Consider the following 24,170-nt stretch of genomic DNA (forward strand, 5'->3'; position numbering starts at 1 on the left):
CACCAACACCTGACCACAGCTGGACCCGTACGATCAAGAACTTACTGAACTGCCTGTCTGGCACAAAGTTGCTCAACAACACCTAGAACTGGAACGTTTACCTCGCTTTCATCTCTGGCCACATAAAGATTACGAATGTCCACAACTTGCCAGGTGCGGCAGATTAAACGGTTTAAATATCGCAGCGTTCTCTGTATTTGCTCATTACTTCTAAAATTAAATAATATTTATAACGGAAGTAATTTGGCACTACATAAATAAAAACCGCCTTGATTTTACTGATCGAATAATATCTAAGCAGACAAATGTTATCTTCAAGTTTCATTTGCTGTAGAGCCAGTTTACTATAGAAAAGGTTAGTATGTGACTAAAAAAGAACAGTTCTGTAGAAAAGAGTGGGTCAAAATTCATCCACAGTGACCGAAATACTCAGTTATTAGGTTTATTAGGATGGTGGGATCACTTCATTTTGGGTAGGATTTTTTTTTTCTGTAAATAAATGAAGTTATAACATGAGGACTAGTTTTCTTTCTGTTTTTCCAGGTTGACTTTGCCTGATATTAAGACATTTTTCAGTAAACCGAAACATTTAAGTGCAACAAAGAAAGCAAAAAAAAACCCACAAAAAAAACAAACAGGTTAAGTGACTTAAATTTATTTAATTCATATTGTCCAATTTCTTTTATTATTGCAGTGACTTGGAACCGTCAGTGAACAGGTGTGTGCGTGCCTGTGTGTGCGCGTGAGTGTGTGTGTGTGTGTGTGTGTGTGTGCGCGTGTGTGTGTTTGTGTATGTGTGTGTGTGTTTGTGTTTGTGTGTACGTTAAGGTTTGGGATCAGGGTCTTTTCCAACTTTCTGTGCTGATGGATTTAAAGCTAAATTACCATTTCTGATTTGTTTGTTTGTTTTTTTGTTGTTTTTTTTGTTTTATTCTTCTTTTATCTGCTCAGTCTATCGTGGTGTTTGCGGCTTCCTTGCGAACGACGATCTTGTAGACGCTCTCCCTGAAGCTGCTGTCAGAGGTGAGCCGCCGAGCCGTCGCCCGCAGTTCCTCCATGCCGTCGTCCGAACCGGCCACAGCAAACGACTTGGAGTGTTTCACTGGAACAATCAGAGCCATTCATCAGAAAAACAGACTTTTTTTTTCTTTTTTTTTATTTAGCTGTTCTATTCTCACACTTTACAAGTAAGACAAAAAATATTCTGATTGATTTTTAAGGCTTGTAGCAAGTATATCATCAGCGCTGTGGCCGAAAGCTAAACTTTGGCCACAGATGTTTTCTGTTCCAGTTTCCACAATATTTGTTGAAATATTGCTAATCATTCACGCTGTTTGTTCGGAAAGCCCCTGAGAGCAGAACGGGAGACTGACCGGGAAGCGTCATTATTTGTGAAGAGATTTTCTTAAGATTAAGACGGAATGCACGTCATTTAAAAACCCAAACAGTAACGGTTCAAACGCGGCGATGCGTGGAGGTATTCTCCCGCAATCCCGCTGCGACGGCAGCAAGAAACGGTAAAGATAGATGTCGTTTGCAAAATGTAAAAATGATGTGTCGAGAATATCATCTAACCATTGGGAAAAAACGAAAAACAAACTGCCGCAAACGGTTTGTTGTAAAACAGAGCCGACGTTGATCACTCTCACCCTGCTGACCGCTGAGTATGAAACACCTTAAAGTCGGTTCCAGGAATTCTTCTGCGTTTCTCACGTTTCAGCCACAAACCTCAGCGTTACTGTAGGGAAATGATGCGTGCTTTCCAAAAGCATAAATATAAAAAATGTTTTGACGGAGGAAAATCTGAAAAGTTTGCCATCCGTTCGTATTGAGTTGATTACTAGCCTCTGCTAGCTTTGTGCATCTACAGACTGAAACTTTTGCCCGTTCTTTGATAGCTCAGAGTTCAGAAAATCGATTTTCCAAGTCCTGCTGCGGCTGGTCTAGTGGATCTAGGTCTGGACTTTGACTGGACCATTCTAATACAAGGATATGTGATGATCTAAATATTCCTAAGAGCCATGTTTGCTCTCAGTCCAACTAAATACAACTTGTTTACAGCCACAAATGTTGTGTTTGGCTTTTTTACAAAAAAAGGTAACTAAATTATTTTATACACATATACTACAATAAATTTATTTCTAAACAATCCCAATTTTCAAGCTTTTGTTAGGTTTTTAAATAAACAGAAAACATTTGCAGAAAAGATGATGGATATGTTTCCTCATGTGGGATGTTGACATTTATGGAAATTTATTTATTTATTTTTTTTTAAAAAAGCACATAGTTTCCAACTTAATGACAAAAACAACATTACTTGTACTTTTAGTATCATTCTGAGAACATGAGTGGAGTGTGTGTGTGTGTGTGTGTGTGTGTGTGTGTGTGTGTGTGTGTGTGTGTGTGTGTGCGTGCGAAGCTCGCACTCACACCAGTGGCGTCTGGAGGCTCTCCTCTGGATGCGGCAGCTCTTGATCCTGCGCGCGGCGGCTTTGTGCAGGTAAACGGCGTTCTTCATGATGGCCGGCAGCTTCGCCTCGATCTCCGCTGCACAGATGCACTCCTCGAAGAACTCTGGGTGAACGAACGAACACACACACACACACACACACACACACACACACACACACACAATCGTCAAACACACAAGAATTGTTGCAGTGAGAGATGACAGCAGGCAAAGATGACCAAATGTGCCTCCTTTGTGTTTGTTCTACTGTTAATATCAGCTGCATCGATTTTGTTATGAAATGTCAAACTTCACAGGAAGTGGATAAAAATGAGCCGTTTTGTGCCAAAACTAACATAAGAATTTTTTTATTAAAGGTTTCAGGCATTTCAGGGTGTGTTAGTCCACAAAGGGAAAAACGTCATGAGGTTTCAGAGAATTTGGACATGAGGTCTAAAAATATGACAATGTATAAAATAAAACCAGAGGTGTGTGATGTCCATTTTAACCACTCAAATGTTTAAATAAAATTTCCCTACAAGGGGCGAATATTATTTTATCAGTCAAATCAAATCAGTTTTTTTGTATGCTGCCAAATTAGATTTATTTTATTTGACCTCTAAGGGTTTCGTAATGTACAAAGATGAGTGAAAATATCCCCTCACGTTTCAGCTGTTGAGAATTGAATGAACTCTTCATGAATTTACACTGATTAGACAATAGGTGGCAGTATATACCACCTATTGTCACACAAGGATTATGCTAAAAAAAAAAAAAAACCCACAGCATCAAAGTTCACAATCATACAGGTAAGCAGCCTTTAAAATACCTGTACAGACCGCTAGATGAGATCTGATAATAGCTAACACAGCTAACATTTCACTGAAGCTACTTCAGTCAGCAGCAGACCAGACTGCGGCCGCAGCGTCCTAAATGCCTGTAAACATTTAATATGGAGTGACCAGAGTTCTCCTTCAGCGACCTTCGCACAGCTGTGCTGCTACTGCAGCTCGTTAGCACAAAATGAGGTTAGCTAACGCTATCTAAACACGCGCTAATTGCTAACGCTCACTTCTCAGCTGCGTCACGTCCCCCTTCATCTTCTCGTCTCTCTCCTTGGTCCGCTCCAGCGAGTTGAGGCCCTTCTCCAGGTCCTGCAGGGCCTCCTCCGCCTGCTTCAGCCGCTGCTCCAGCTCCATGCGCGACTGGATCTCCGCCTGGCCTCACAAAGCCACCATCAGTATGGACATGTCAACCGTAAATGCCCGTTTGAATGTTGTTGTTTTTTTCTTTCTTCTTCTTTCAATAAATATATTTGAAACAAAGTCACCTTCACTGAAGTTTCAAATAATTATTTGATAAAAAAAAAAAAAAAGAAAGAAAACGATTATACTATATTATATCGATAAATATCGTCACCTTCCTAATAATGGCCTAAGTAATTTTTTTTTGCCAAGTGATTTTTTTTGTTGTCAAAAAAAACAACTATATTATAAATTAACTACCATGTATAAAATAGAGAAAAAAAACTTATTATTCTTAAATAAAAGTAGATAAGTAATTAATTATTAATCAAAACTATAGTTTATCAGGAATATAAAATGTATAGAATCAAAGTCACCTCCAAGCAGGTGGGTTTTTAGCATTGATTTAAATGAACTTAGCATTTCATCTGTTTTGTAGATAAAAATGTTTATATTTGTTTTATTGAGAACTTGATTTGACTGTTTTAGCAGAGATGATTTTGTTTTTCTTCTTATTTAAAGGGGCAGTAATAATGCCCCTTTAAGACTGAAAGGAAGTTTATTTTATAAAAGTATTATGAATAATCTTGTTTGTTGTGTTGCCATAGATACAATCTGATGCCACAAGTTTAATCTTTGTGTTTGAGCTCAGTTTGTTCTGTAAACAATAATCGCTGATTGATTTTAAGCTAAGCTCATTAAGCCCCGCCCCCTCCCCCAGATTCCACCAAAATCTGTGTTGAAACGCTGTTAGTGAGGGGGCGTCGGGGGTCTTATAAAGGAGAGGGGCCACAAATCTAATTCAGCTCCGGCCCTGCGTGCTCTGTCACCTTGAGCTCAGCCTCGGTCTGCTGCTTGTCCGCCGTGAGCTGAGAGAGCGACTGCTGCAGCGTCTGGGCCTGGGTGGAGTAGTACTCCTTCTCCTGCTGCAGCAGCTTGGAGCGCTGCTCGTTCTCATTCAACCTGCACAGAGAGGGACAGGAAGCAAGGAACACTGAGCTCAGCTCATATTCAATAAATTAGATTACACGTCCCGAGCAAAAAGTACTTTTTACTACTGCTTGAGTAGTACTATTATGAGGTATTGTTACTCTTACTTGAGTAAAGTTTCTGGGTGGTATGGAGGACCAAAACTGACATAATTAAAAAATAAATAAATAAAAGCAGAAATGTCTATATTGTTTTTCCTTTTTGTTATACGTGCATTTTTTATGTCAAGAAATTTATATATTTTTTGCGTTTGTTTTTGTGGCATTGCTGAAGGAACTCTCTTTACTTCTCCATTTCTGTATGCATTGTTGTCTATTTATGCAAATGAGGAGGGCGGAGTCTTAACACTTCAACTTCTGCCTATTGGTTGGTTAGCATCACACAGTTTGGCTTCAACAAAGATGGATGATAAAGAAGCTTTGCAAGTCTTATAGTGTTATAACTCCTGACTTTTTAATTTTTTGTGTGGCCGCTCAGACAGAAGGTGTGTGTCGGTCAGCGTCTCTCGTGGACACAAAGGTCCAAAGTCAGGTCAGTCATAGTTTGGACGAAGCTTTTGAAAATACTTTCTATCATTAAATTTAACTTTTTTTTTTCTAATTGAATGTCCATTCTGATAGAGGTCAGGAGTGTTACCATGCAAAGAAAGAAAAGGTATCTGCAATCGTTTTATAACTTATTTCTGATTTCACAAATCGATTTGCTTTATTTTTTTATGTTTTTTTTTTTAGAGTTTTTAAAATATAAACTCACACCTCTTGAATGACTTCATTTCTTTTTACTTCTGAAGGGGTTAAAAAGCGTTTGACTCGTATGCGCGGCGTGCGAGCGGAGATCAATACGACCTTATGGACGCGCGAGGAAAAGCCCTGCGCGTTTACGCAGCAAGACATGAATCCGATGGGAGTCGTCGAGCGGCCGGCCTGACTGACCCGCTCATGGAAAACGCGGCGCGATGGATCGCATGTCGGAGCCGAGCATTAGTGCTTCACAGTCGATGGCAGCAACCTGTAATATCCCCACTTACTGCAGCCTCGTCAATGAGCTGCTTGGCTTCGGATCGATACACATTTCCACTGTGCCATTAGCACGGACCTACGACGGGGGAAACGGGAAAACATGCGAGGGAAGCCAGGAAGCTCACTTCTCGTCGGCCTGCTCCTTCTCCTTCAGCAGGATCTTCATCTGCTCCTCGATGTGCCGCAGGTCCTGCAGCACCTCCGGGTCTCGGGCCGCCTCTCCGTCCACGGGGTCCTCGCACGCCGACCCCGAACTCTGTTGGTCCTCCTCCTCCTCCTCCTGCTCCTGACCTTTCACCCCCAGCATCAGAAGTCTCCGCTGTTTCTCCTGGGAGAGCTCCTGAAAACAAACAGCAACATCTCTATAGTTCATGCTGGGTTTCTGGTTGTTGTTGGTTTTCACCGGTGCTGTTAATCGACTAAAAAAATGTAATCAGATTAATCGCACTCTGGCGCCTTGGTTAATCGCGATCAATCACTATGTCCAACTTTGTAAGCTTGATATGTAAATATGCACAAAGCTGCTTCCTTCTAACAGGTTCTAAAACACTCACAGGTTTCAGGACATCATGGGTTAAAAGTTCATTTGAACACGATGAAAGCATTTGGAAAGCCTTGGTAGGAGGAAGTAACGGACTGTGTGTAAACTGCTGGCTCTCTGGCGCATTAAGGATGAGGTAAAGAATTGATTGCGTCGCGGCGAAAACAACAACAACAACAAAAAATACCTCTATGGACTTCTGAAGCGTATCTGTTAAGCAACTCAGCTCTTCTTTTTCCCGGTCGACACTTCTCAGGGACTGAGTTGTGTCATCGAGGTCTCTGCAACGGCAAGAAGCATTTTTACGCAACACGCTCAGACAAACGCGCTCGTCGTCTCTGGGAAATCCTGAAGCGAAGTGAAGCGTTGGTTAGTTACAGTTTGATCTGCTCCTGCTCCGCCTTCAGCTCCAGAACCACCTCCTCGAACTTCCTCTTCTCCTCTTCCAGGACCTGGTTGAGACGCTCCAGCTCCTGTAGAAATGCACACTTAGAGCTGCGACGTGCAACGTTTACATAAAATAAAATAAAAACTCATTTCTGACACGTTTGTTGAAACCGTCGCTGTGCTGTGGCAGTACGGTGTGAGAGGAAAAAAACTTGAGGTCCTCTGCCTTCGCCCAGTGCTACCAGCGCTAACTAGAAGCAACCAATCAGAGCCGGGAAGCGGATCTTAGCGCTGTCAATCATGGGCGTGTGCACGCTGCTCTTCGGTCCTTCCTCCCCTCCTTGATCTCTGCTTCAATACAGCTTCTCCCATCAGCAATGCCTGTCGTGAATGCTAATTCTTACCAAGCAATGTTAGCCAGCTAATGCTAGCAATGTTAGCTAGCTTTGGCTAGTATGTCAAACAGTGAGCAGATAAGTGGTTTTCCTGTAGTGGTGAGTTGTTTCTTTGCCATTAACACATTTCGCAGCACATTTACGGTGGTGATTGACAGCGCTAAGACCCTCCTCCTGCCTCTGATTGGTCAGTTTTGACCAAGAGCGGTGCATTTCTTCAGACGGCAGGGAGAAGGCGGAGGAGCTCAGATTCACAGATTATCTATCCCATATTACGCTGTCACGAGTTGGTCATGAGTTTTTTTTTTAAACATATTAACAAATATGTAAAAGAAAAAAATTAACATTTTTTTTTAATCACAGTTACATACTGCAGTGTTAAGTGTCCCCCGACATGAGTGCTTTGCACTGGATGGTTTTTTTGAACAGCAAAACAAAAACAAAACAAAAAAACACTGAAACCAGGACCTCACCTCCTTCTGTGCTCTTTGGTGACTTAACTCCTCTGTCTCTTCCATAAGTTTATCTTTAAGGAAACAAACACAATAAAAAAAAATAATCCTTTCTACTCGTCCACTGAGCTTGCTCATATTTACCCAGGTATTCTTGCTTCTCCTTGGCCAGCTGCAGCCCCTGAGCCTCCAGGCTCTCGATCATGGCCTCCCCGAGTTGCGAGTTCTTCCATGTGCTGTCCGTCAACGGAAAGAAATTGCAAGGAGGAGGAAAAGATTCAAAACCCCTGACATTGTTTTATCGATTACTTCGATCCCTGCAGAGGGACTTTAGATACTCACACTTTCCCTGATTCCTGGAGCATCTCTATCCACTGGACCTGCTCCTCCTCAGACTCGGCAGCCAGGACGACGGTCCCCTGGGGGAGGACGAAATGCACGTAGCATCAGCTTTTTGTCGGTAATGGCTTCAAGATTTAAAACGTTGGATTTCTGATGGGGTAGTAAAATACTGAAGTCCGGGATCAAAGAGATTTTTTTTATTTTTTTATTGTGAAATCAGGTGTAGATTTAGATGTTTGCTTCAACTCTTAAAGGTTAAAATCGCGAGGCGAGACTAGGCCTGTCGCAATGAACCATAAATCAATTAAATGCATGATGAGTTAAAACATGCTCAATAATTTCCATCTGCATAATTTATCCTCTTTCTCTTTTTTCTTTCTACCGTAAGCTGGATGTCAAAAGTCTTCAGTCTGGTGCATTTAGTCTTAACTAGCTGCTTTTTTGAAGGACAGTTGTGTTTAGAGGAACTCTATAATTCATTTTATTTGTTAGGAAGAAAATGGTGTTTTACCAGAACAATGAATGATGTCGAAAATGAGGTCAAATAACCTGATATGTTATCAAAAAATAGGCCAATTGACCAATAGTATGATGTCAAAAATTATGTAAAGCGACACATTGTATAGTAAGACACTGAAACTAGGCCAAATTACACAAAGTTTGGGATGAGATTGAAGGACACGTAGTACATTATGTTGCAAATCAGATGAAATGACACATATTATATAGTATAAAGTCAAAAATGTGGCCAAATGACAAATAGTATGATGACATAAATGAGGTAAAAGGAAACATTACGTGGAAAATGGGGCCAAATCAGATACAGTATATGCGTCACCAATGATGTGTACGTAGTATGGAATTTTGTCGAAAATGAGGTAAATTCACACAATGACAAAAATTAGGCCAAATGAGATATAGTATAGTCTCATGTCAAAAATGAGGTAAAATGACAAATAGTACCATGATGGGTTCAAATGAGACACAGTATGCAGTACGACATCGCAAATAATGTCATAGTACACTAATGTCGCCGAAAATGGGGTAAAATAACCCACAGTGTAGTGTGACGTCAAAAATGAGGTAAAATGACAACTAAATGAATCTTTCTGTCATCTGACTGTAAAACGTTTCTCCAAAGGACATTTGGCTGGTCAATATTTGCAGACACGCGTTTCCTTAAAGCTTGTTGATTTTGGAAGAAGCGCCTGGTCAGCCCATGTTGATGAAAAACCGAATTTACTCCTCAAACGTTCTGACGTTTGTATTCCAGTCATTTCAAGTTCGTGATTTCACTAATCGTCCTAATCAATTTTCTAGACTTTTATGGTGACAGCTTTGGGCCACATGGTTTGAAAAAGCTGTAGCAACTGGCTCATCTACCAGGATGACAATCAAAAACACAGATTAAAAGTTGCTTGGCAATGGGCCAAGGCAGGCTCTGGGTTGGCTCAACCCTCAACCCTGGTGAAAATACCAGGAAACCTAACTGGTACAATTGGAACTGTTACAGTTCCAATTGTAATATGAACTGGTCAAATGGTGCTCCTGCAACTCACAGGAGCATTTATCTATTACAGAGAAAACTCAATCCTACTGTAAAATCTTCAAGGTTGACCACAATGGCAAAAGGCATCCCCATGTCCTCGCTGGACGACACCACGCATCCTCCCAGAGGAATGACTCCCTGGCACAGAAAACAAGCCAAACGGTTTTTAGGAGAACGTGCTCAGAAACCTGGCGGTGACTGTGGCCAGGCGTTTTGCTCACCTTGGGATGGATATTGAAGTACCGGTTGCTCTCGAAGCTCCTCTTCTCGCTCTCTGCGTAGTAGAGCAAGAAGCTGTCTTTGATGATGAAGAATCTTTTGTACCGAGGAGACAATGAAAGCAGCAGTGAGTGAACCCTGAAAAGAACCGACATCTGCCAACGCTCTTGTAGTCAACATCAGCAGCCCTGCCAGGCAGCTCAGCTAGCTTTACTTTCTATGCCAACCTATATTAGTGGACCGGAACCACAAAAAGCATAAAACTTTGCTTTCAAGCAACGTTAGACTAAGGAAAAATGGACGGAATTTACTCCTTTATTGTTTTAAATTGAATTTAAAGGAATTTTCCTTTAAATTCCAACTCCATGACTGTTTTCTGAGCATTAGCAAGCACTGCTAAATCAAACTCTTTGAGCTCGTCATCTCATGTGAAAGGAAACGTCATCGCAAGTGAACAGATAAACATCATGAAGCACGGTGGAAGCAGATCGATAGTTTAGGAATGGGAATCTGAACACCTTAGAATATGACCGAAGCAGTAAAAAGCATGCGCTTTAGAAAACTATCAGACCAACGGTAATCTCTTGAAGCTAACGAGTATGTGCCGCACCAACACCATAACCTCCGTTAACGACATTTATACCTCAAAAGTAAATCATCTCCTGTGTTTTGGCCATAAGTCTCTCCTTACCACGCAAGTCCAGTTTAGACCCTTTGATTGAAACTCCTGCACTTGGCGAGAGAGCAATTGGATTTTGCTTTGGACTTTGACTAGGCCACTCTAATACATGACTATGCTGGGATTTAAGCCGTTCCGTTACAGATCTGGCTGTATGTTCACACTTGTTGACTCAAAAATGTCTAAATGGGACGTCTTATGGCTTCTTTTCAATAAAAGCCTTCTTCAACTTGAGTTGTGTATCCCCGCAGCTTCTCCAGTCACCGTGGGAATCGTGGCCGCTTCTCTACTTAATGCCATTCTTGTCCAGCTTGTTAATGTCGGTGAACAGCTAGGTCTTTGTATGTTTTCATCTGCACAACACTCTTGGGTTTTGGATGATGGACTGGACAGAACTCCTCGAGATGTTTACAAAGATCCCATTAGCTATAATTCGTGAGGGTTGATTTCGATTGTCCAGCTGTGTTCAGTTCAGCTCTGAAAAAGGATTCGACATTTCTCTTATTTTTATTTTTTATTTTTTGGCCCATTAGAATCCTTTCATTGAGGTTTTTTTTTTGTTACCCACTCTCTTCATTGTTAAATTGTGACAATATAAGAAGTCAAAATAGCACAACTTAATAACTGTTATCAGATATCATTTAGCAAAGTACTACAAAGTAACAAGACTGGTGGTGTGGTGGTTATAATGTTATGGTTGAAAAATTCAAATGTTTTATTTTTTTATTAGTTCAATCTCTTGAGATTAAAACAATCATTTTTGAACACACACACACACCCACACACACACACAGAGATATCTTGAAACTAACTTGCAAGTAATTTTTCAGCACAATAGGAGCTTGTTTTAAGTCAATAATTCCTTAATACCTTAGCATTGATGAAAAAGTACAAGCTGGAAGTGAAATAATCTGTCCACGGAACAATAATAAGTTGAATACCTTGTTCCATGGACAGACTATTTCAGTTATAAGTACTTTTTCATCAATATTGAGGAAATATTGACTTAAAACAAACTCCTACACTGTGATGAAAATTTACTTTGAAGTCAATTTTGTCTTATTCCAAATATATTTGCACTGGAAACTAGACCAAAAATAAGATTTGATGTTTTTGCAGTCACATGGTTCTGGAGCAAAATAAGGATTTTTACTTTATATAGCTTTTAGATTCAAATTAAGTAACGGATTTTCTTTAAGCGAACCATCTTTTAGATCCACTCAGACACTTTTGAGTGGAATTAATATATGCAGTACAAATGCAGAATTTAGCGAAATACCTGAAATAACCCAGAAAAGCAAGTAAAGAAAAAAGAGAGAGATCACGCACTGTAAAAAAACAAACCAAAAAAATCCATGATAAACAGTAATATTGTGAGAGGAAGAAACCCATAAAGTAAACTCAAACTGTTGATTTGATGTGAAGTTGCTGTTGATAAATGAATCGGTGAAAATTGTGATTTGTACATTTTTACATTCATTGTTTTTATGTTCATTTTACGGGAAAACATTTGTCTTTTTTCCCACCTTTAAGCTAAAATGTTTGCTTTTGCAGCAAAACATCGACTCCAGCATCATTTTTAACCGTGAAATGTAAAAAAATAAATAAAAAAAAAAGAAAAGAAAAGAAAGAAAAGCCAATACCGTCTAACCGTGAAAGAGTAAAATGCTTTACCGGTAATTTTACGGTGGAATTCTGGGAGCCACGGCTGTTAAGAGTTACCGTACACCGTGAGATTTACGGTTTTTTTTGTTTTTGTTTTTACAGTGCAGATACTCCTCTCCTCCACTCACCTGCGGGACCACTTGGCCGACGGCCGTCCGAAGGGTCTCTTCCACAGCACGCCGTGCAGCTGCACCTTGGTGCTGATGTCCAGCGCTTCGGAGTCTGACTGCTCCATGGACGTCCAGGGTGACAGCAAAGAGTTTCTGGATGAAGATGAGAACATCCCCTCAACAGAATTCCCCTCACCCTGGGAGGTGGGGCCAAAAAAAAAAAAAAATGTAGATATAGATATATATAAAATAAAAAAAAGTGTTGCACAGTCTTGTCAATAACAATTAGTCCAACAACATTCGATCAGAAACGAAACACGCAGAGATCCTGCAGGCGCATCCAGCCTCGATGCCGGGCAGGGGGAGGAGGAAGCAGGAGGCAAATCCCAATAACTCAGCAGGCTGGAATGATGCAGCTGCCAATACGCTCATCAGCTGGAGGCAGACAGACCCACATCAGGGAGGGAGGGAAGCTTTAGGAATGAGTTGCTAAATCTGAAGCCGGTCGATAGAGTCCGGCCAGTAAAAGCTGTTATTCAGATTACAGCACTCTCAGTTTACAGCTACCGGCAGGTATGACCTATTGGGTCTCTCTCTCTCTCTCTTTCTCTCTCTCTTTTCTCTCTCTCTCTCTCTCTTTTCTTTCTCTCTCTCTCTCATATTTATAATTTGCTCCCTCCGTATGTTTCAGAAGCAGCGAGTGGTGAGCAGAACATCTGTTTGTATGGCAGGACTTTCTAGTAAAAGGGCCCGGAGAGGCTGACATGCAGCTTCAGTGTCAGATTAATTCCCAGCACATGTGTCTGAGTGGAAGGGCGGCGGATTATACAGATACCCGCGGCTCGGCTTTAGCGTCCAGGACGGTGAGACGCATTAGCCGCGCGGAGAGCTTCCAGATGAAACGGCCTGGACGAACCGGACAGAGAGGACAAGTCTCAAAGTTATATAACTTTGTCTATGTGTTGACTTTTTTTTTTTTTTTTTTTGTCATGTTAAAATGCAATTTAATGTCGTTTCCCGTGATTTTATGAATCATTGTCAACATTTCAAAGTGTGACTTCGAAGTCCTGTAATTTGACCTCCGCCAAAGTTGAAACCATGTATGCGGGTCAGGGCCATTGTAGGTAGAAAACAGAGGAGTACATAACAATAATAATTATAATAATAATTAATAATAAGCACTAAGAAACTTTGAGATTAAGCTTGAAATCTCAAATTTTGCTAAAAAAAATGCTTTTTTAATTATTTTTTTAAGAAAATGTTATTTTTAAAAGTAAAAAATATTAGACTTTTGGAAACAGTTTCAAAACAAACATTTTTGAAACTCAGAAATTTCCCATTTTTTTCCCCTATTTTTGAGAATAATCTCAAAATTTCAGACTTTTTTCTAGCACATTTTCATCTTTTTAGACTCAGAAATTCCCAGTTTTTTTTTTATTTCCAGAAAATTTTCAAACGTTTTGCCATAAATTAAAAATTTTTTATTCTATCTACAAAGGCTCTAAGTCATAAACAGTTTATCCTTCAAAAGTCACTGAATTTCAATCAGAGACAAATGTCTTGACAGTATTATGCAAAATCAACTTTTTGCATTTTACATCATGTAATGTTATTGCCTCATCAAACACATACCTTTAGCATTTCCTTAATTCTTTCCTGCATGTTTAAGAAATCCGTTAATCTCCCGTGGCAACCTGTTGAGCTGGGAAAAATGCCTGGGTGGAAGTAGCATTGAGAACTCCCCTAGTCTGCTCCTTCAGACTAGCCAGCAGCAATTAGCAAACACCTGTTAACACGTAGTTAAAGGGTTCATACAGGAGCGATGCTGTGATGAAATTCCTGAAGGTGGAGTTTCAGGAAGAGCAGGAGCTCCTTAAAGAGAACCAGTTTCAAGGCGTTAAATTACCAAGCCAAATTCTTTTAAGTCTTATTTGACGTATACGGCAATTTTAGCAACTGAAAGTAACAAACTTACTTGATCGTGCTATAAAATTAATTTATGTGGCTGGAAAACACAATGCTGCCCCTTTAAGGTACATTTCTGAAAGATGTAGTCTTTAACTGTAATCTGGAGGCACAAAACAATTCATACAAGTACAAGAAAAGGGAAAATAAGACAAGAAATTCATATAGGAAAAAGTATTTATACACATTTTTTTTATACCCCATTGAGTGCGTGGAGAAAGGTCGCTGTGTGGAGCATACAAGCTTACAGACACGCTGCTGTGAGCGGGTACAGTGGCACATCAACACCATACAGACAAATGAGCAACCCGCTCAGATTTTAATGGACTTTCAGTTTTATTGGGACTGGAGTCGGCGGCGGAGGTCACGGATCCGCATTCAGGAATCACATTACAAGTGTTAAACTGTACACACCATTTACAGGCTTCACCGCAGCAAAACGAAGCAATTTAACCCAGAATCCTCGCCGCCCGTTCCCGGTTTACTGCTCTTTCTTACTAGTGAGACAATCGTCCGACACGTTAAAAGTTCTTCACAGACATTATACTCTATTCTCCTGAGCTGATGGTCCCTAAAGATGTTTTTTTTTTCCTTTTCTGTAAGACATGTTTGTCATTCGAGATGCCCTCCATCTGAACTCAACAATCACTTAAGACAAATATGTACAGAATGCTTTCATTTACAGTAAGTTTTACAGAGGGAAGAAACCGCTAGCGATAGAAAGTGAAACCATAAACAAAGAAAAAGCGACGTAACAAAAATGGCGGCTGTCTTTAAAGATCGGCCTTTGCGTGTGATTTTTACGGGAATCCATGCACCGGAAAGGGAGCGGATGCAGGCGTCGAGGAGAGAGTTATCTTTCCGAAAGGTTTAAGAGCAACACTTGATTGATAAAGTGACACCTGAAACCCAGAGGTTTGCAAGCTGGTTCATCTGGGTTTTCCCCCCCATTGCATGGTTGTTACGGCGACGACGCCATCGTCGTCATCTTTTGCTACTGGCTTCTTTATTATGGCACTTGGAAAAAAAAGATCAGTTAGAGAAATTTACACTCTGTACAGGAATATATATAAAAATTGATTTTCACAACCAAAAATAAAAATAAAATAAAAATAAATCACAACCAACACCAAATCTCACTGTACGACAGCCACCCGGTTTAAAAAAAAAAAAAAGACGATAAAACTGAAGCAGGAAAGTTAAACGAGCATGATAACGCTAATCTGTTTGGATCTAAACACATTGAGCTAAACGGGGGAAAATAAAAATCTACATTGTCTCAACTTAAGATTTCGGGTAGAGTTAAAGTATACGTATTGTGTCGACAGATAAAACATCGCCGTGTCCCTTGGTTGTCTCAGCTCTGATTCCCCTCGATCCGGCCGTCGATCGAGTCGTGGCGTCCCTGCAGCGACATCCGTCTGGTCCAGCAGCAAGACATTTAAAACCCGCAAAGTCTGACGTCTCGATTCCAGCGTCTTTCCCTCTGTACACGTGTCCAGAGTCCGGCCCCCAGGACCCCCCGCTCTGTGGGTCTAATGGTGGTGGCCGACCGACAGCACCAGAGGGATGAGGCAGCCTAGAACCAGAGCGCACACCTCCACTTTGCTCAGTCCCTTCCCACCGTTGCCCCCGGCGGCAGCGTGGCTGTGGCCACCGCCGCCGACCTCGGGGAGAACGTGAACGGTGGCCACGTAGAGGAAGGTGCCAGCGGAGAAGAGCATGGCCACCCCGGTGGCGTTGATGTTCGACAAGGCTTCTTTGCTGCTCTGTGAAGGGGGAAAAATAAGAAACGAGAGAACGGTGTGAAACAGGAAGCTGAAGAATACCATTTAAACTTTCTACAGCATGTGAATGTGGGCAGTCCTTTTTTTTTTGCTGTTTAACTGAATTATTTTTAGCTTTAAAATAGAGATGTGCCGATCAGGTTTTTTCCTGCCGATACCAATACCAATCACCCATGAGGGCCAATCACCGATATCGATCACCGATACCAATCACATAATTTTTTTTAATTTTTTTTATCATAAACACTACCGGTTACATTATGTGGAAAATGGAACCATGAATTCACCTTAATTTAGACAAAAACTTGTTTTTAATAACTTTTTCCAAGAAGAAAACTAAACAAAACAGGCATTGTGCAAATTGTACTGCTATCAGTAATACTATCTTTAACAGTCTGAAAACATATGAAGGCTCTGAAGAGGCTAAATAATGCAAAGAGCCAAAATAAAACCTCTCAACATTGCCAAAAAAATTCAAGTACAAAACTTAACATTTAAAGGCAAATACAGGTACAATAAACAATTCTGAGTTACTGAATGAAAACTTCCTGATAGCATGGCGGCTAGCTGATTACTGCTAGTTCTGATTGGCTGTTTCTGACTGAGTGGAGTAATTATGCAGAACAAGGAGGAGATTGATTATTTTTTAGAGATTATCTGTCTCATGTTAGGACAGCGAAAGTTTTAATACGCATGTAAAGTGTATTGTTTTAGGTTAGATGCTGCAGCTTTAGACAGAGGTTCAGTGTGAGAGTCACTACCAGGTGAAATATTACTACTTGTAGCGCGTAGCAGCGGTTCAACAGCGAGAGCAGAACCAGCATCTTACATTGCAGCTCAAAGACTTAAATAATTTTGCGGGTTATTTGTTTAGCTTTCTGACAGTCATGCTAATCCAGGTGAGTGTTTGTAGCTGTTTGCTTTACCTGCTATCTGATCGTCCATATGTCTTTTTTACTGCAGTGAGCCTCTATGTAGCCAAACTCCATCAGGTATGGCATTGTTTTTATGTCGTATTAGCTTCGTTGTGTTGATGCCTTTTAACCTGCTTCAATTTTCCACCGCAACACACAAACTTCTCCATTCACTCAGTGCGTTATAGTTCCACATCGCTTAGGATTTGTTGCTGCGCGTTTGCATAGTGTGAAGGAAAGAGGAGACCAGCTGCACAGGCAGGCTGCGAAATGAGATGCAGGTGATCGGTATCGGCAACAAGAGCCAATGATCGCCGATCATGCACTTTTTCACGAAAATCAGCAGATTATGATCGGTGACCGATCAATCAGCACACCTCTACTTTAAAGAGATTAAAATGCAATGTTTACTGTTTGTATAACTGAATAGAGAACATTTTACAAATACTTAAAGATGCGGTAGCCAAAATATGCTTTTTTAATATATTTGTTAAAACCATCATGTTGTGACAGCATAGTGAGATAATCTGCAAAAAATAAAAAAGCTCCTCTTCCTTCTCCTAGTGCTAACTAGAAACAACCAATCAGAGCCAGTGGGAGGGTCTCTACGCTGTCAATCACTCATGCACTCACTGCTCTCCCTCTTTCTCTCTCCTACACTTCAGCTGCTTCACTATAATATAGTCTGTTGCAAATGCTAAGGCTAGTTAGCATGGCCACCAATAATGGCAGATAAATAGTTTTCTGAGTTTCTGAGGATTTTCTGGAACGGCAGCCCAGATGTCAACAGAAAGAAAACATTTCTATTTCCAGTGTAAGCCAGGACTCGACCCAAACGGAAACCCGGCTGCAAACGCGGCTCACCTGACTGAGGCCTAAAAACGTGATCATGGCGAGAACGGGGGCTGCCAAGGCAAACACCAGGAGGTGTTTGCGGATGCGGTTCCTCTCGAGGCCGGCGTGCATCAGGAACGAGACCAAGCCGAAAGCCGCTGGAGCCTAAAGGTCAGAGGGCAGAGCAACGCAGGTCACTGCAGAGTAAACCGGTCTCAGAGCAGATTTCTTCTGCAGTCATTTCTGAGCACAAAAACGTCCACATACTGACGAAACAAAAAAACAAAAAAAAGGAGAAGGTAGAAACGTAGCGCTATAACAAAGCCTCTCACGTTAGCAAATCCTGCTGGACGATAAACTGCCCCCGTAATTATTGCAATCAACGATAATATTGTTGTTTTGAAACCATTTTCAACCAACATATTGATAATGACCATGCAACTTTGCTCTCTCAAAGATCAATAAACTTTAATTTAACACTTGGCATTGGAAGATGTTTTAAACTTCCAAAATAAACAAAACAACCAAAAACAATAAATAAAAGTAAAAGCCACACACAACAGAAACCAGAAATAAAATGAATTATGTAAACAAAACAACTCATTTGAATTTATCATGTGATTAATTGGTTTACAGATTATTGTGACAGGCTTATGTATAACAAATAAATACACAATACAGATTTTAAAAAGTGGTATATGTTTTTTTTTTACCTTATGTAGCATAATGGCTACAAAAACAATGAGCTGGACGCTGGTCTGAGACGTTGAGGCAGCCGCTCCTAACGCCACGCCGTCAGCTGGAAACAAGGGTCAACACAGCATCCGAGTCCATTTAGTCGATTCAAATCATCAAAACTGAAACTTCAGAAGTGTAAATTACAGCTGCAAGATTACTGGGAAAAGTAAAGATATCGCTTTACAGTAAACCTTCCCTTTATTAGCCCATGGGAAGCTCATAAGTAGTTCATGGATATGTTAATTCATCTTTCAACACTTTATAAATCAGTAATAACCGTTTATTATGCATTAATTAAGGGTGAGAAGACAGACAGAATCCACCGGCGTTTTTCTACTAAACAACCTGTAAGCACAACAAGCAGTTATAATTTTTTTTATTATGTGGTCTCCATGTTTAATTAATGCATAATAAACAATTGATAATGATTTATAAAGTGTTTGACTGGATAAGATATAGATAAACTATTTATTAGTCATAAATAGGGGAGTCTTATTGTAAAGTGGTACCGAAGTGGAAATAATCACCTTCGAACATCTGCGTCTTTGACAGAAGATGAATTGTCGACTTACCTGCAGCATGGACTACAAGTCCCAGAGTAGTGGTGATTTTCGAGCTGTTGACTCTTCCCGACTCTGGATCTGAGATGGACAACAAAAACATATCTGCTTTTAGAAGACAAACTGGCACAAACGATCACCTCTGTACATTTTCATCAAACGTTAGCTGCTTTGACTCGCCGGCGTTTCATCTTGCTGACCTTCAGAGTTGTGAACGTGAGAGCTGCCTATCTGGTCCACCAGCAGCATGAAGACGAAGCCCAGCACCAGGGAGACGCCGATGCAGGCGTGCAGCTGCTCGTGGCCGTGCTCGTGTTTCCCCGTGGCGTCCAGAGCCGCCACCACTTCCACTTTGGCCTCCGACACTTCGGCCGCCCCGGCTTGACTGTGACTGTGGTGAGCGCCTACGGGAAGGAAACGCGGACGGACCGGTAAACGTCAAACGTACGCAAGCGATGGGGTCAAAACTGCACAAGAAGCACCTCGGATTAAATTCAGCGAAAGTAAGAACTGGAGAAATGGAAGTAGAAACGTATTTTTAAAAACAGGCAGTCGTTGGTGTTTTGTTCTCCATAGTCAGCTGAACTTTACTCTGCTTGACTAAGACCTTACACAAAGGTCAAAATATCTGCAAGGAAATTTGCAATATTTGCGATTATGTACCATGTTAACTTGGCAAGTAAAGGCAACAAACACTGCCACCTGCAGGTCGGAGTGAGCAGTCTCTTAAACCCGATGTTTCTGACCATTTTTGCATCATGCATCAGCACAAAAGAATTAAATTAAATAAAAAAAATTAAATGCGAGAATCTGCTGATTTTGCATGAATTTCTACCTTCGCGGAATCACAAAAACCTGGAGGACCCGATTGACATAACTTGGTGTTGGGAGTCTAGAGGGCACAACACAAACACAGGAGTGTTGCAGGAGTGTCCTGCAAATACCTGCTGTCTCTCCACAAGGGAAGACAGAACTTCAACAATAACTTTTTTTTTTTTGCGCTCTCATAAACCTGACTTCATTTTAAAAACTTCCTGACTTTATCCCTGATATGCTTCTTGTTTCTATAATGTTTGTTCAAAGACTGAGAATAAGCTGGAGAAGATGCATTTTACTCAGTAGGTGACTTCTGAAGGCATGTGGACAAACAGGATTGTGTTTCAGAGTAAAAGGAAAGCTGGGTAACAGATTCGCAGCACTTTTTTCTGATATATTTTTATGTTATTTTCCTTCCACTTTGTGCTGCTTTGCCCGTTAACATACACTGAATTATGTGCCATCATTACAAAACGTGGAAATCATTCCAGGAGGATGAACACATTGCAAATCAAAGTCTAATGGAATAAAAAAAACCTCTAAACTGAGACTCAAACTGATAAAGATGTCCGAAATCGCACATGTTTGGACACTAAAGGTCGTTTTTGATGTAGCCTGTCCATCAAAAAGCTCCGTATTAATTTCAAATAACTTTCTTCTGTTTTTACCGCTTCGGATTGATGTGCTTTACTAGAAAAAGTTGAGTTTTTTCACTTTCAAAGCAGCAAATGTTTCTATAAAAAGCTCCAAACTGCTTGTTTCGTTCCTTTAAAATAAAATCAAACACGTAAAACGTCAAAGAACAAATAATGTGACCCGCTAATTAAACCACACAGAACATACTTTTGTTGTGGTTCTTAAAGTAAAAAGCCCCTTTTGGCTCTGACATAAATGGTGCCGAGACGAAGTTCTACAGCAGAGACAGAGTAATGATTTGAGGACAATCGTCCCAACTGCGTTTTAATCTGGTTTCATAGATAACGGCTGTGGAGCCGGGGAAGCATCGACAGCTTGATCTCAACATTTTAAAGATGTAAATAGTTCATATTGTGCCTGCTAAAGTATGCATCAGGGTCATTTCTCTAAGTATATAATTTTAATATGTAAACAAAAACAAAAAAACACACAAAAAAAAGACTATCTGACTGCAGATTGGAAGTGCCCATCTTTCCAGTATAAACAGAAATTTAAATGTTTCTCTTGAACTTTTGGGGAAGAGATGTTTTTTTCCTGAGAACTTTCTGTAATCAGAAAAAAAATGGCTCAATTCTCAGATGAGTTTTTTTAACAACCAAATAGTTGGTAATTTTATTTTATTTTTTATGGTTTTATGGTATTATTTCAAACATCAACAGATTTTGGGGGATGGGGAACAGAACAATAACTAAACTGATGTTAAAACAGTTTAACAGGCGCTTTAACATCAATCTGCCAGCAGGAACAGAGAAATTAACCACTTTGCTATAATCCTGTGTATTTATATGTAATTATTCATTGAGATGGCCAATTTTTAACATAAAAATGAGCTTGGAAACAAAAATAAATATGTCATAAAAAAAAGGGACAGCAGAGACTCACGACTCGCGTGGTAGAATCTAATGTATCGCATAAAGTTCACACAAGTTTGTGGTTTCAACAAGTCAAAATAATAAGTTAAAGCTAAAGGAGTCTGAAAGCATTTTTAGCTGCATTCAAAATCCAACTAATTTATTATGTTGGAGACTTTTAGAGTCTGTACAAACTTTACAGTCAATGATGAAAATAATGTAACCCTCTAAGTTCTTATCTTATCACTAGGTTTTATTACAACTAAAACAGCCCGAAACCTGGAAGTAGTGATGGACCCTGACCTGAACCTTCAGAGCCACATAAAGACAGTCACAAAGTCGGCCTTCTATCACCCGAAGAACATCTCCAGGATTAGAGGACTTATGTCTCAGCGCGATCTAGAGAAACTCATCCATGCGTTTATCTTTAGTCGCATTGATTACTGCAACAGCGTCTTCACAGGTCTGACTAATAAATCAGTCAAACAGCTGCAGCTGATCCAGATGCTGCTGCTCGCGTTCTGACTAAAACCAGGAAGATAGAGCACATAACACCAGTTTTAAAGTCCCTACACTGGCTCCTTGTAGCTCAGAATGGTTTAACACCACAATACATTAAAGACCTGTTGTTGTATCAACAACAGGTCTGGTTCTGATTCCCCAGAATCAGAACCAGACCTGATTCCCCAGAATCAGAACCAGACCTGTTGTTGATACAACAACAGGTCTTTAATGTATTTAATGTAACGAGGAGAAGCAGCATTCAGCTTCTATGAGCCACAAATTTGGAACAAACTTCCAGAAAACTGTAAAACAGCTGAAACACTGAGTGCCTTAAAATCTCGACTAAAAGCCCACCTGTATAGAGTTATATTTGAAACGTAATCGATTACGAATTTAATGATGGCACTTGACTTAATGTAATGTTTTGATTGTTGACTCTATGTTGCATGACTCTGTATTTTTGTGTTTATGATGTAAAGCACTTTGAAATGCCTTGCTGCTGAAATGTGCTGTACAAATAAAATTTGATTGATTGATTGATCTACATACAAGCTCATTAGAGTGAAGCCATGCTGACACAAAGTCAGTTCTTGCATGAACATGTGTGATGGGAGACAAACAGGAGAGCACAGAAGCCACTGAGTTAGACTTTCAGGTGGTAACCAGATACTCTACCTTCAAGGATCTCTTCATAAAGTGCGTGGACTCCCTCGGGAATGATAACAGCTAGCGCTGTTCCACAAAGCAGCCCTGCTCCCAGCACGGTGATCAGCTTCAGTTTCTCCTGGGGGAAAAAAAGAAAACACACACACAGTCACGAACAGAACCTCAGCACAAGACAAACACTAATTCATTCAATCGATATAATGATAGGTTTCTGAGGGGGGATCAATACTTTTGGAGCTGAACTTTTCCATTAAAGCTGAAAGAGGTCGTTGTTGCTTTGTTCTAGATTTGTTCGAAACTTACCTCCGAGAAGTTGACAGCAAGAGGTATCGTCCCGGCCACGTAACATCCCACCAACATCGCAAGAGACAGCAGGCTAATCGAGCTAAAATCGTCCATGGCTGCACTTTCCCTTTTCAGCTAGCCTACTGCTAAACCATCAAAGTTAAACTTTTAGCACAGAACCTGAAGCTTTCACGGTTCACCACCATGCCCTGGATGTAGCCACTGCGCAAGAAGGGTTGATAATTTAACAGGAGTCTACGAATAATGGTCTGTCAGACTCCAAAACAAACACAACCAACAGGAACACTGCAGCCTTTTTGGCCTCAAAAGCGACGCTGATGCTAACTAGCTTCAGTTAATATCCGACTCACGGGCTTGACAAACAAACAAAAAAACTGGAATGCTATCACGTCAGCCGTCCATTGTGCTGCTACAAGATGTATCTTTTCCAGTTGGGTGTCTGGTCAAAAATTCTATTGCAACTTCTCGAGGTGTTTAGCAGGAAACAACAAAAAATGCTAACAGAACAACCTCTTGTTTTAGTGCCTGTCAAGTACTTCCGGGTTACAACTCTACCGCGGAGGTTGCCACGTACCTGCGAGACTCGTTGGAGAAAAGATTACATTTAAAGCGATAAAATTTATTTAAAATGTTTTTTATTGTATCTTTGCGTTTTTGAAAAAAAATTACAAATATCTTGAAGGCTTTAAAAATGTTATTTAACATAGGCTATTCATAGTTTATTAATATTTTCATTTAATTAATTTTACAATAAAACATTTACTTTTTTATTTATTTAAAAAGAGTTTTGAATAAATTTGTGAATTCATAAGTCCTGGTCAATAGCTCACCTACACTCATGGGTGTGACCAGGGGTGAAAGTAAGGGGGTACGGCCCTAAAAGATTTAGCGGGGGTAGCAGAACCCTCAAGAGAGGAGCGGCTGTCAGCTGTAAAAAATTAATGGGTTCACTGTGCAGCCGTGAATTCACACACTAATCAGCCGTGACTGATAAGTTTTTCAAGAACAATCTAAAACACGACTTAATCAGTTAAACTTTTTTTCCCATTTTATATTGTTTCTGAACTGTTCGTGCTTTGCTAGAGCAGCGGCGCAATATGTCGACGCGGAAGGTTTTGAGTCGATCTCGGCATCAGGTGACAAACTGGACGTCGCCAGTTTGCTGAGACCAGCACGTCCTCCACTGACTCCTTATCAAAACGTTGGTAACTTTATTAAAGAACAAAAATCAACAAAACGTGTTCAAATTAATGATCCAACAGAAATAATAATCTCAGTATTTATTGTTTCAACAAGGTGTTGCGCAATTCTGTGCGTTTCGGTTCCATTACCAAAATAACCAGCAGAGCAGGAGTTTAAAATTAACTAATCAACCACCGCTGTGTTCATGAGAGGTTTATTAATGATCGTAAAATAAATATAATAAATATAAAGCCTGCAAACCTAAAATCGTAACGGACTGAATGTTGCGTTTTTAAAGTAATCTCTGGTC

General features: G+C 40.4%; 2 protein-coding genes and 1 long non-coding RNA gene across 3 annotated transcripts; 1 reads left to right on the top strand and 2 right to left on the bottom strand.

The window, feature by feature from the left end:
* Positions 1-639: 639 nt before the first annotated feature.
* plekhd1 (pleckstrin homology domain containing, family D (with coiled-coil domains) member 1) lies at positions 640-12,674 on the bottom strand. Its single transcript, XM_008398893.3, has 13 exons — positions 12,060-12,674; positions 9,590-9,683; positions 9,417-9,506; positions 7,820-7,896; positions 7,622-7,713; positions 7,499-7,551; positions 6,622-6,716; positions 6,431-6,524; positions 5,828-6,042; positions 4,524-4,656; positions 3,522-3,666; positions 2,431-2,574; positions 640-1,102 (listed from the first exon to the last, which is right to left on the bottom strand). The coding sequence occupies exons 1-13, from the start codon at positions 12,212-12,214 to the stop codon at positions 948-950; spliced, it is 1,542 nt and encodes a 513-aa protein (XP_008397115.1). The 5' UTR covers positions 12,215-12,674; the 3' UTR covers positions 640-947.
* LOC145550007 (uncharacterized) lies at positions 2,581-3,774 on the top strand. Its single transcript, XR_014085825.1, has 2 exons — positions 2,581-3,477; positions 3,580-3,774. It is a non-coding gene; the product is annotated as an uncharacterized LOC145550007 (long non-coding RNA).
* A 1,491-nt stretch (positions 12,675-14,165) lies between the features above and the next one.
* Positions 14,166-23,235, bottom strand: slc39a9 (solute carrier family 39 member 9). Its single transcript, XM_081603324.1, has 7 exons — positions 22,676-23,235; positions 22,382-22,490; positions 19,040-19,243; positions 18,852-18,920; positions 18,255-18,340; positions 17,572-17,706; positions 14,166-15,775 (listed from the first exon to the last, which is right to left on the bottom strand). Exons 1-7 carry the CDS (start codon positions 22,769-22,771, stop codon positions 15,542-15,544), a joined length of 933 nt encoding a protein of 310 aa, XP_081459450.1. The 5' UTR covers positions 22,772-23,235; the 3' UTR covers positions 14,166-15,541.
* Between the last annotated feature and the right edge of the window lie 935 nt (positions 23,236-24,170).

The sequence above is a fragment of the Poecilia reticulata genome, chromosome 22, assembly GCF_904066995.2.
Source record: "Poecilia reticulata chromosome 22, P_reticulata-male-v2, whole genome shotgun sequence".
Taxonomy (NCBI): Eukaryota; Metazoa; Chordata; class Actinopteri; order Cyprinodontiformes; family Poeciliidae; genus Poecilia; species Poecilia reticulata.